This window comes from Hippoglossus stenolepis, chromosome 7 (assembly GCF_022539355.2).
Source record: "Hippoglossus stenolepis isolate QCI-W04-F060 chromosome 7, HSTE1.2, whole genome shotgun sequence".
NCBI lineage: Eukaryota > Metazoa > Chordata > Actinopteri > Pleuronectiformes > Pleuronectidae > Hippoglossus > Hippoglossus stenolepis.
In genome coordinates, this window is record NC_061489.1 from 769672 (window position 1) to 783053 (window position 13382).

Genomic DNA, 13382 nt, shown 5'->3' on the forward strand with positions numbered 1-13382 from the left:
GAATGTTGTGCAGGTAATAAACTTTATTTATTACCTGCACAACTTTATTTGTGTATTTTACACTAGAGCACATATCCTCTATACCAGGGGTCGTCAACGTTTTTCAGGCCAAGGACCCCCAAACTGATGGAGAGATGGAGCAGGGACCCCCTACTATATATATTGTATAAAATTGTGTTTTTATACACAATTTTAAGAGGTCCTCCTCTTTGTATACAGGAGGCTTGGAGGGACAGGTCTAGGCTAGTCTCGTGCTGTGAGTGAACCGGTGCCCAGCTTGAGAGAGCTCCTGTGTGTCGCTGAATGTGTGCATTGCTGACTGAAAGATAACGTCTTCTGCCTCCATTTATCCGTTCGCTACAATATGTTGGATTCATGTTAATGTGTATTTAAAGACATTTAAATTTGTGGGGAAAAAATTGGTTGGAAAAAAATGTTTTAATTAAAGAAATTATACAAAATTGTCTAATCAACCAAATATTTCGCGACGCCCCTGCAGTACCTCCGCGGACCCCCTGTTGAAGACCTCTGCTCTATACAAACAAAGCTCTATATATAGTGCACTATAGAGAACATAGCCTTTCATACTCATTAATTTTGTATACCATACCTATATAATATGCATATTATGTATATGTTTAATTCAATATCTCAATGACATTCACTACTATTGTATAGCAGTGGCAGGTTGTGACTGCCCCTGCCTTATTTAACCTATTATTCTTTGATGTGATGCAGCAGGTAACTGGTGGGTGGAGACTCTTAGTTGGAAGCACCAGGACCCAGTGTTCTTCCTATAAAAGCCCGTCCTCCTGGCTGAGGCTCTCTCTCTCTCTCACCTGACTTTCATGCACAGTCTTGCTTTGTTCTCGTCCGTCCAGCATCATCCCCGCACCACACACGCTTCACTCATGCATCCCATACCCTCACTACTGATTCCACTGATGAACACACCTCAATGCCTTCTTAGTTTGTGTTTTGTTCGTTGTCAGATAATTTGATTTAAATAAATAACTTTTTTGGCTTTCAACCAGCGTCTCCCTCTCTCTTGTCACGGTTTCTGAGCCGGGTCGTGACACAGGCTTTGAGTGGCACACACCTCTAAATCTGAGCACAGAAATAAGAAACTATCTGCACCACTGGACGATCTGATCACTCTGTATATCCAGGGTCAAACCATGACCCTGGTAGATCGGTCAGCTATAGTATAACTGTATATGAGATACAATGCAAAGTGTCCAGGTTTATTGTGATATATGAAGCCACACACACATTTGCAAAACAAAACTTTTACGTAGACCAGCAAAGGTGTAATTTAAATCCTCTTATTTTCAAAAGAAAACATAATATTAGATCTGTATTCGTCTTCTCAGTGAAGCACAGAGACATCCAGAATACAGAATTTGGCTCTACAGGTAGGGCAGGGGACCTTGCTGGACAACCAGGTCTCAGGTCTTTGCTGATCTTGGCGGCTGGCGAACCATCGACCCAGACAGGACAGACACCACATGGGTCTGCACATGCACGGCTGGCAGTCTGACTCGTTAAAGGGTCCTGTAACATATAGCAGTCACACAGTCAGATTAAGGAAAACAAAACACACACACACACACACGTTTGTACTTATATCTTAGTTAGGACACTGATTGTCATAATGCATTCCCTAGCCCCTTACCCTAAACTTAACCATCACAACTAAATGCCTAACCCTTACCCAAACCTAATTCTAACCCTAACCCTAAAACCAAGTGTCTGGGGGGACCACAGAGGCAGTGCTCTGACACGGCTGGCCTTGACTCTTCCAACCTTCAGGATGACTGGGCAGGCAAGGCTTGTTGGTGCTGGTCCTGTTTATTCCTGGGGGGGCTCCTGGTGGGGCCAGGGAGGCAGTGTACTTCACGGCTGGCCCTGGTTCTTCCCACCCTGCCATAACTTCCCTTATCCCTGGGGAGGCCTGGAAGGCACCGCATAGTCTGGGTTTAGGACTTTATGGCTTTCAGCCTCACAGCTTTTGACCCCTTTTCCAAAACCAACAGAAGGATGACCCCGATGCTCCAACCCTGACAGGCCGCTGAGCAGAGAGTAAGTACAGCCCAGTCTTCTATCCAACTCGACCTACTGAAGAAGACTAGAACTTCAAGGATGTCAACTCCAGAATCTCCACTAGGGCTGAGACTTAATCCTTAACAAAACATGAATCTTTTCTTAAAGATTCTTAGAAGCAGATTTTCCAACAAAACTTAGTTGGACACACCCTGGGGCTTGATCAACCCTGGTGGGGCCTTCCTTGGCTGAGGGTGTCTAGTGATAATGGCCAAAACACCCAATGATCCTGGGGTCCACTACTGATGATGTGTTCCATAGTATAATATTAGGAACCTATAATATCACAATTAATAATCCCACAAATTTAACCAAAATTAAACTTTATTGAACAAATTAATACTCCAAACAACTGAACCAAAATCGAACAATCAATAATCCAAAACAAACCAAAATTGAACAATCATTAGACATCAATACAGGACCCACAGGTAACAAAAAACGTTCTTATAAAAAAAAATAATAAGTCAGTTCGGCTAAGGGGATATGTGAGTGTGGAGAGCTTTGATGGCGTGCATGGGCTAGTGCATTACCTTTGGCAACTGCCCAGTGGTCGGATGAAGCAGGGGGAGTCATCGAGACAATTCAATAAACCTAACCCCAAAACCAAGTCTTAACCCCCAAACAGTCGATTAAAGGTAGGTGAGAAAGTGAGGACCGACCAAAATGTCCTCACTTTCCCTAAATGTCCTCACCGTAGGTTGTAGGCTCAAACCGGTCCTCACAAATATATCTGTACAAGAGCACACCCACCTGTACTTCTGTCTGTGTAAGGACAACTCATCAACAACATGCCTAACACAGACCTAATTCTAAACCTAACCCAATATCTTAGTTCTTAAACTGCCCTATGAAGTTGTGTCCAAAAGTGAGGACCTCACTTTCCCAAAATGACCTAATCCAGTCTTATAGTCAAACTGGTCCTCACAAAGATAGAAGTACAAGAACGGGAAAAAAGAACACACACACACACACACACACACACACACACACACACACACACACACACACACACACACACACACACACACACACACACACACACACACACACACACACACACACACACACACACACACACACACACCTTCTGTGTGGCAGAGTCTGACCAACTTGGTGTTTGCTGGAACCTGCATACAGCCGATACAGGGCTCTATCTCCTGCATATGGAGAGAGAACATTCATTTTACATTTTAATTGACATTCACATAGAGTGACACAACTTGAATTATCAGCGCAGGAGCATGAACAGTAGTGTACCTGTCCAATGGGAAGTGTGTATGGCTCATTAAGGTCCACCTGTGCTCTGAATGTTTCCAGGAAGAGTTCACTGATGGTTTGGTGGATCACTACATTGGCAGAGTTTCTGATGGGAGCATGGAGTTTTTCTCGGAGCTCTGCATACTCTGTAGAGTTAAGCCTGGAAACAGTGGAAAAGTGCTTTTGTCTGACATTGCACATGCAAGACCACTGTTGATTTTGAACTTCTAAAAACACACCTGATATCAAAGTGTCTGATGGCAGGGTTGATGCTGTCCACTCTTAAAGTCAAGATCTGTGCAGGGGAGGATGAGTCTGGACTCAGCTGGTGCTGCCTGGACTCAGTCACTGTCACATGACATTCATTCTGTAAGGCCATGTACACGTGGTAGGTGGTAACCTGGAGATAGACAAAAGGCTTCAGACATATTGATGAATGTAAATAGATTTTGTTCATACTGATGTATAATACCTTCAAAATTAAAACATGGTGGATCATGCTCATCACACACTGCTCAAAAAAGTTGAAATACATTCAATACATTGTTTGTTGAGAACAAAACTATGGAACAACGTCAATGGAAACCAAAATCATCAACCCATTGAGGGCTGGATTCAAAACCACACCAAATATCAGATAAAAAATTGAAATCCAAGCTGAGCTTAGAACTTCCGTGAATCTCATCACGGCAACTCATAATTTGACTCAGTGACACCTCTGCGTGTCTGTATGCACTCCCGACAACGTGTAGGCATGCTCCTGATGAGTCGGCGGATGGTGTCCTGGGTGATCTCCTCCCAGACCTGGATCAGTGCATCAGTGAGCTCCTGGACAGTCTGTGGCGGTACTTGGCGGGGTCTGATACACCGATATGTAGCGTCCTATAGGTGTTCATTGGATTTAGGTCAGGAGAACCTGAGGGCCAGTCAATGGCATCAATGCCTTCTTCATCAAGGAACTGCCTACACACTCTGGCCACATGAGGCCGGGCATTGTCCTGCTCTTGGAGGAACCCAGGGCCCACTTCAGCAGCGTAAGGTCTGACAATTGCTCTGAGGATTTCATCACGGTACGTAACAGCAGTCAGGGTACCGTTGTCTATGAAAGGGAGGTCTGTGCGACCCTCCAAGGATATGCCCTCCCAGAACATCACTAACCCACCACCAAACCGGACATGGTGGATGATGTTACAGGCTGCATAACGCTCACCATGGCATTTCCAGACTCTTAACCGCCTGTCACATGTGGTCAGTGTGAACCTGGTCTCATCTGTGAAAAGAACGGGGCGCAAGTGGTGGACCTGCCAATTCTGGTCTTCTCTGGCGAATGCAAATCGAGTTGCACTGTTAAGGGGTCTCATTTATAACCGTTGCGTATGCACAAATTGGGGCCTGAAACGTGCATACGCCACTTCTCACGCAAACGTTGGGATTTATAAAAACATAAAAACTTTTATAAAGTGGCGATGCAGATGTGAGGTGGTGAACTGAAGCAGATTATTGATCCACTTCATCATTAATGTTAAAACCAACAGGGCTATTTGTGCTCACGCAACATAACTGTTCCACAAGAACCTTCAATTGAAAAAAATATAAAACAATTTACAGCAAATTACATTCATATACCATTAAACAACGGAGTTACAGAGCCAAGTAATTAATAGTTTTTAAGAATATCGTCTAACACTGTGCGTGTATCATCAAATCACTGCAGTAAACGTGGGTTCAGCAATCACAAAGATTTTTTCGCCCATGATGATGAATGATCAGCTGATATAGATTCTATAGATCTTCGATCTGTGATCTTTGTGCTTAACTGAGTCCAGTATCACACAGACCGACCCGACAGAACCATCCCAGTAGAAACACAATAATAATTCTGTTAAATTCTATAGATTGGGGACATCCCAGTTGTCTCTGATTTAATAATCCTGCAGTTTTGGATGATTGACATACGAACATATGATACAAGTTCCCCCACATTCTGACAGTGTGAAGCTGTTATTTTTTGCCTCCAACTTTGAATTGGATCTTTTTTATATTTTAGGCTCCGTTCTGTCTATCGTACTCTCTCACTCATATTAACAGCAGCAGCAGCAGCGTATCACTGTATTTTCTTTATTAATGACATCACTGCTGTCCCATAAAGTTGCTCTTCACCTCCGCCTCACTAACAAACACCTAGTCTGATTCCTCTTCTCATCGCTTGATGCCATGATTCACCATGGAAACCCATTGGTCAGCAGCATAATTTAATATTCACGAGGTGCTTTGCATTGACCATTTATGGTTGAATGTGGGCGTAACGTTTCCAGGTGGACTGGGATTTATAAAGTGAGCAAGCGTTCAGGTGTGCTTGCGCACAGTTTTATAAATCAGATTTTTTTTTGCGTACACCATTTTTGGCTTTTGTACACATGTACACTTTTAGTATGAATCCTACGCACTGTTGTATAAATGAGGCCCCTGGTGCAAGAAGGAAAATAAATATGGAAAATGCCCTTCATTTTGTTGTTTTTCTATATTGTCATACAAATTTCCTTGAAATATCATGATATAATTTTGTAGCTATTATTTTGACGCTCTTATTTTCCTTTCTCGCAAGAGAAGTCCTCGTGATACTCACGAGAACTGCAGCATTAACTAAGAGGAGGATAAGAGCGGAGTGAATTTTCATTTTTGTTTGAACTTAGGGGTGGGCGATGTATCGAATCTACTCGATGCATCGCGGCTTGAACCACGTGCGACGTATAAAATGACTGTATCGCGACCATCGAGTATAAATTGTCACGTGAATGTATTAAGCAGTCAGCATGAAATTACCATAATTTCGCTTCTCTCTTCTCATGCCCCTCTCACAGCTGACTGCTCACATCCTCGCCCATCCAGAAAACTCTCCTGCGCGCATGCGTATTTTTGTATCAGTAGAGGAGGGAAGAGACTCAGAGAGCAGGGAGAGAGCGAAAAGATAGAGAAGAGTCCCAGCGAGTTGACGAGACAGTTTGTTCATGTTCTTTGTGAACGCTGAACCAAACAAATCAGTTTACAAATGATGAACGTGAGCGGCATTCACTCCAGCGAGAGTGGACGCTTGTGTGTGTATGTGCCCCACACGCACGCACGCGCGCGCGCGCGCACACGCACACACACACACACACACACAGTGAGCTGAGAGGCGCGTTCATGTGAAAACAGCCGGTCAGTGACTTTGTTGAAGAACAGTGGAAACAAACAGTGAAACCACAGAGTATGATACACAGCTGCTCAATGTTCAGGAGGTGCATTCAGGGACCGTCGGAAACGCAAACGTCTGCTAGCTTAGCCACAGGTTCTAGGACTATCCTAAAGAAGCTACGCAATTATTTGATATAACCAGTTTGACCTGGGACAAACATGATCTCTAGAAGTTTCCACAGTAGAATTTAGTCGAGAGGAAGTGGAGCGAGATTTGACAGAGCCGCCTCGCAATGCTCTTTCTCTCTCTATTCTCTTCCGACAATGATTCATTGACATAAAAACCTGTAGGTGATCTGAATATCTTTAATTTATTATCTGGGGCAGCAGGGCTTCATCTGATTGGCCAAATATATAGACATGCAGAGCGTGAATGCATGGTGCATGGAACACCATTTATTTTTCCGTTCAAGCTGTCTTATGTATATCGCGCATGTTGATATCGCTATGATGTTACATTTTCAATATATCGTGCAGCCCTAGTGTAATTTGAAAAACATCCAAAACTTTACATCAGGGGGTCAGGGGGCCAAATATTCCTGAGTGTTGATTTAATACTGAGAGAAATTTTTACTTGCATCTGCAGTAAGCTGATTTTATCAGTGATACTGTACATTTAACTCAGCAGCAAATGTCACTACTAAGGGGAAATGTGGAGAAATGTTCTGGTCCAGTCACAAAACCTATTGAGCTACTTCCTCTTATTGAGCTGCTGCTTCCTCTTATTGAGCTGCTTCCTACTATTGAGCTGCTGCTTCCTCTTATTGAGCTGCTGCTTCCTCTTATTGAGCTGCTGCTTCCTCTAATTGAGCTGCTGCTTCCTCTTATTGAGCTGCTGCTTCCTCCCATTGAGCTGCTTCCTCATATTGAGCTACTTCTTCCTATTGAACGGCTTCCTCCCATTGAGCTGCTTCCTCATATTGAGCTACTTCTTCCTATTGAACGGCTTCCTCATATTGAGCGAATCAAGGCTCAAACCCTCTCATTGCCGCTTGCGGCTATATTTAACATCTATATTCCAGATCGTGACTTCTGTTGTTATATTATTTCTTACAGAGCTGAGAAGTTTGTAGTGCTGCCAAGACTGATTTGAATGAAAAAGTGGAACCTTCACAACAAATGATTTCATGTGTGCATATATTTGGAGTGAAGTGGAACCTGGCCATAACTCTTTAAATATTTGTCTTATCATTGTGAAACTAATTAGATATGTTTATACCATATTTTAGAATAATCGTGTTTAAGGATTTTAAGTTTTGCACATAGGGAGTGCGAAAATCTTTACTATTGAGCTGCTTCCTCTTATTGAGCTGTTTCCTCCTATTGAGCTGCTTCCTACTATTGAGCCGCTTCTTCCTATTGAGCTACTTCCTCTTATTGAGCTGCTGCTTCCTCTTATTGAGCTGCTTCCTACTATTGAGCTGCTGCTTCCTCTTATTGAGCTGCTGCTTCCTCTTATTGAGCTGCTGCTTCCTCTAATTGAGCTGCTGCTTCCTCTTATTGAGCTGCTGCTTCCTCCCATTGAGCTGCTTCCTCATATTGAGCTACTTCTTCCTATTGAACGGCTTCCTCATATTGAGCGAATCAAGGCTCAAACCCTCTCATTGCCGCTTGCGGCTATATTTAACATCTATATTCCAGATCGTGACTTCTGTTGTTATATTATTTCTTACAGAGCTGAGAAGTTTGTAGTGCTGCCAAGACTGATTTGAATGAAAAAGTGGAACCATCACAACAAATGATTTCATGTGTGCATATATTTGGAGCAGAAGCCCATCTCTGTAAGCTTTTGTTCACTGTGTACAAAAGACCAGTTACCATTTAGGGTTGTACAGATCAAAAAGGATGTTGGTCATTGTTGTAAAAGAACCCTCAACTTCAGTTGTCAGCACAGAACTGCTCAAGAATTGTCCTACAACGAAGCCTGTGCAAGTCCTCACCTCTTGATGTGATGCAAGTTAGGAACTGCATTTTAATATAGCCAAGCCAAATAAAAGTTGAATTTTAAAGTAACTCATGGACCCTATTAATGAAAGTGGTCATACATCCCAGCAGAACATACTATAGAGGGTTTTTTACTCACCTTTAACACCCAGGTGTCAGTTACAATGACTCTGGCTCCTGGTGCCCCTGTGGCAAACTTATCTATCCGTCTGAACTCGGTGTTTATGCTGGCTGCAACAGACCAGTCGGAGTAAGGTGGCCGTTCGTGGGCTTGCAGGCCACGGCTGATTGGATGATTGTGCCAGTGATGTTGGGACCAGTAGATGACGATTGTCCAGCTGGTCAACTGGAGGCAGATAGAGAGGAGTAGAAATGCTCTCCAGCTGTCATTAACCTGGTGAAATAACAGACATGTAAATGTTAGACATCATTTTGTCCATTACAGTTGCTCCTCATTTCCACAGGAAAATGTCAAGCAGATATACCTCACACAGGATTGTGTCACAACATAAATACCCTCGCATTTATTTAGACAAGAATTATCAATGACTTTGACAAATCAGTGAGATCAATAAATGCATAAAGCATTGCTCTGACCAGAGATGACTGACTCAGAGATTTTTCTTTATTTTAGTCGCAAATGAAGACAAAATCTGTAGAAAATATGGCCAGGGAAAGTGGATGATCTAACAAGGTTAAACTATAAAGGAGCGTTGAGTTCAAGAGGTTTAATGCTAATTCATAGACACAAAACTAATCAGTTTGGGTTCGTTCAGACCAGCAGTGCACCTCCTTCACTCTGTTAAACATTGAGCTGAATATAGCAGTTTTCAGACATGACCTCTGGATGATATGCGCAGAGTCCAGGGTTCAGACTTTATCGAGAGGTTGCCTGTCACACCTGCACAGAGCAGCAGGAGATTCCCCATTAAGATGCTTTCACAACAACACAGAAATCTCCAGAGTGTTCAGGTAGGATGGTGCAGCATACAGAGGCAAAAAAGTAACTAATTAATTGTGCTGCGGAGATCACGTTTTTGCTTACAGTTAAACACTGTCGTCAGCCAATCACCAAAAGCTCTTCTTTGTATATCACTCTGCTTTTTCATCCTGAGATAATTGTTTTCTTTTTGTTGTTTTTTTCCTTTTTGCGTCTGTCGCATGTTAGAAGCTTCATCAACCGCCCCCCTCACTCTGGGTTAATCCAGCAGGGAATTCCTGCTGTGTTTTTACAAGGGGACTGGCTGGAGAAAGTTCAGAGGAAGTTCAGAGGCTCGCAATCAGACATTTGCATTCACACATACAGCCCCTTCGTAGAATCTCCGGCATGTCTGAAATCAGCTTAGAGCAGTCTATGTTTCAGAGGAAGTCTTTCAGGGATAAACAAACAAATTAAAACACTTAATTTAGCTGAAATATTAAAAAGTGATGGATGATGTAATAGGTTTATTGATGAACTGAGAGAATCCGGAATACTGTCTGTGAGTCTACTGAGATACACAGGCGCAAGGCTGTGGCCATTAAGAGAGGGTTTCCATAACGTTTCGTCTTACAAAGACATTAATCAATAAAAAAGATGAATTGTGGGACAGTCAGTGTTGTATAGCGTAGTGCATGTAACCAGCATGTATATTAACGCCAAGAGTGTTTTGCAGTCAAACAAACCTGGTGAAAGTATCCCAAGTTTTTCTCCGGAGCAGCAACACACATCCCAATGTAGTAACCTGAAGATATGAATAACATAGACATAAGCAAAAAGCCCAATGACATGAGCACCCGCTCAAAATCATATCAACTCCAGTCGCCCCTACATTTTGAGTGCACCTGTATTAAAACCTTTATGGTACTTGAAATGGCCCAGAGCGAGCTGATATGAGGGACTTCAGTCTTTTTTCTCACGCTCCGAACATGTTGCAGTGCTAGACTTACATGAAAAGTTGCAAAGAAATATTTGGTGTCCCCAAGCACAAACAATTTTTATATATTGTATGACGTGTTGGACTTAGCATTACTATAAGGAAGCTGCTTCTTCAAAATTAAAATGTTATATTTTGCACATTAGAAATGTTGCCAGTGTTACATAAACACACACACACACTATTCTAAGCAAGCTTAAAAGGATTTAAGGTCTGATACTAAGATGAGAATTGCCATTATTGATCCTGCTCTGAAGAAATCTAAAATTGACACAGCAACACAAGAAAGCATGCAGCGCTAGGGGAAAATGTAGTTATAAATAAAAATAGAAATAGCATCTAGAATAAATAACATAAAATTGTAAAACTATATACCTTAGTAGGCTGTTTTATAAACGTGCAATATAAAGATAAAAGTTGTATAATTCTGCAATCTGTCCAAAATCCTTTGTAATATACAGTATGCGCAGCAAGCTTTCCTGGATTTAGTATTGTAGACTGTAGATGATTTGGCATTGTGCAGTCTGTTGGCAAATGGCACAAAAGGGGCCTCCCAAGCGCTATGAGGCAGGTGGCTGGTTGAGTCTGTGGCTAATTGTGCTCCTCTACTGGCTCAGTAAAGCAAAGAGGGGATGAGAGGGGTTGTCTGCGATGGCTTTTAGTTATTTTTTCTCATTCTCTTCTCTGTCACTGCCTTTACACTGTCTAGCTCCATCCCCACCACAGAGCTGGCCTTCCTCACCAGCTTGTTCAGTTTGTTGGTGCCATAGCTCCCTATGTCACCTCCTCAGCACACCACAACAAAGAAGGTGGCACCGGCCACACTAGACTTGTAAAACATTCGTAGCACCCTTGTGTATGCATTAAAAGACCTGAGTCGCCTCAGAAAAAATATTCTGCACTGTCCCTTCCTGTAGAAGTCCTCAGTGTTGTCAGACCAGTCCAGTTTGTTGTTTTGATACACCCACAGGCACCTGTAGCTGTCCACATCTTGACAAACAGTCTTGCAGTCTGACATACTGGTGTGTGTCAGTGAGGAAGTCCAAGAGGAGGTTGTGATTCACCTGCATCACAGAGAGCTTCTCAGCCAACCTTAGTGGCTGAATGGTGTCAAAGGTACTGGACAAGTCAAAGAACATGATCCTCAAGGCACTTTGTGTCTTCTCCAGGTGTGTGTGTGCTCTGGGAAGCATATAGATGATGGCATCATTGACAATTATGACAATCAGGTATGCAAACTGCAAACTGTGGCGGATCAAGATGGTCTCTGACCAGGGACCTGAGGTGCTGTAAGACAAGCCGTCTCTAAGGTTTTCATGACATGTGAAGTCAAAGCCACAGGTCTGAAGTCTTTGGGAGCTCTGGGATGGCCCTTCATACGCACAGGGAGGATGCAGGAAGTCTTCCAGACCTTTTCCAGCATAAGCGAGAGGTAAATAGTAAATGGTCTGTAATTGGATTGGCACTTTTCTAGTCTTGATGACCACTCGAAGCACTTTAAAGTACAGTTTTTCCATCCACCCTTTTAAACACACATTCATACAGTGCCTCTATATGCAGCACTTTCTCCAGCACACATCATAAATGCTCTGCCGGTCGTTCTTTTGTCCCCTCCACTTCTCTGCAGGCTCTTTTCATTACAGTTTCTCATTCCACCTCACACCTCTCTGTAATGTTTGGATGCAGCTTCCCCTTAATCCTGTCCCTGTGGGTTTTAAATAAATAAATGATGATGAAATTGCTGCTGTGAAAGCTTCAGTATAACCGTTGCATGAAAGAGAGAGACTGCCATGTTTTACCTAACGGTAGGGCGGAATGGACCAGCACGGTGACACTGGTCCTCCGGACGTGGAACTGGACAAATGCCACATCCTCGCTCCCCAGCCAGGACGAGAACAGGTTCTGGATGGTCAAACCGGCCGAGCGGAACTCGTTGGGTGTGAACACGAAGCACAGACAGAATACGATGTAGGCCAAAGTAAAACTCAACTCCGGACTCTCCATACTTGTACTGTTTATTGCTGACTACCACCGCACGACCACCCTGTTTACTTTTTCTCTAATGGATGAAGGAACCAACACTTCCTCTTACGTTACAGGCGAGTCTTCTTCTTCTTTTGTAGGCGGGTGGCATCTAGCATTTAAGGTGCATTACCGCCACCTGCTGGGGTGTGGGTCAGAGCATGGAAGAGAGAGGGAAAAAAACGGAATCATCTTCATTAATCCGGTTTCTTAAAAAAAAAATGTAAACCCTTGAATACAGTTTTAAGATTTAGAACTCCTTCTCCTCATCCCTCAGTTTTTTCTTTAACTTTTCTCTATTTATTTTTATATATAGTGTCATGCTTGTGACAGTGCCCCATCAGAGATGCCAAGTTTGATCGTCATGCTCAAAAATCTAAACCAACCTGGTCTACCAAATGCAGAGTCCATTTTTTTTTTTTGCACATCTGAAGAAGTATTTAAAAAAACTTTGTTGAAGTATACATGTATACATTACAAACCAATTAAGACATTTAACGGTGAACAGCACTTCAAAATCAGACCTCAGAGAAGCATTATGTCACACATACAAAAAATATAGGGCATAGAAGGGGCATTTTCTTTTGTCAAGAAAAAGAGAAGTTGTCAAACATAGGAAATAATCATCTCTTGTTGCACCTATATGGCACTTACATGAAGCACTTGTAGTTTGGCTTTTTTTTTTTTTAAACCAAATTGTACTGACTTGATTCTTGTTCTGGGTTTGTATCCTCATGGTTGAATGCACTTATTGTAAATTGCTTTGGATAAAAGCATCAGCTAAATAAAATGTAATGTAATGTAACCAGTAATGTAGATCTTCCCCAAAAAAGCATAAGTAAATTTACATTCATAAAATTTAAATTAAATGTATATCTATGTCTTCTGAAGGATATATGGAAG

General features: G+C 42.5%; 1 protein-coding gene across 2 annotated transcripts; it reads right to left on the reverse strand.

Moving 5' to 3' along the window:
* Positions 1–1230: 1230 nt before the first annotated feature.
* tmem129 (transmembrane protein 129, E3 ubiquitin protein ligase) lies at positions 1231–12558 on the reverse strand. Of its 2 annotated transcripts, none has more exons than XM_035161970.2 (7): positions 12257–12558; positions 10207–10265; positions 8681–8935; positions 3603–3763; positions 3364–3523; positions 3191–3263; positions 1231–1554 (listed from the first exon to the last, which is right to left on the reverse strand). In XM_035161970.2, the coding sequence occupies exons 1-7, from the start codon at positions 12459–12461 to the stop codon at positions 1370–1372; spliced, it is 1098 nt and encodes a 365-aa protein (XP_035017861.1). In that variant the 5' UTR covers positions 12462–12558; the 3' UTR covers positions 1231–1369. The 2 variants fall into 2 exon arrangements, with proteins under 2 accessions (XP_035017861.1, XP_035017862.1); XM_035161971.2 differs by having other exon boundaries at positions 1412–1554; positions 3191–3267.
* Positions 12559–13382: the final 824 nt, after the last annotated feature.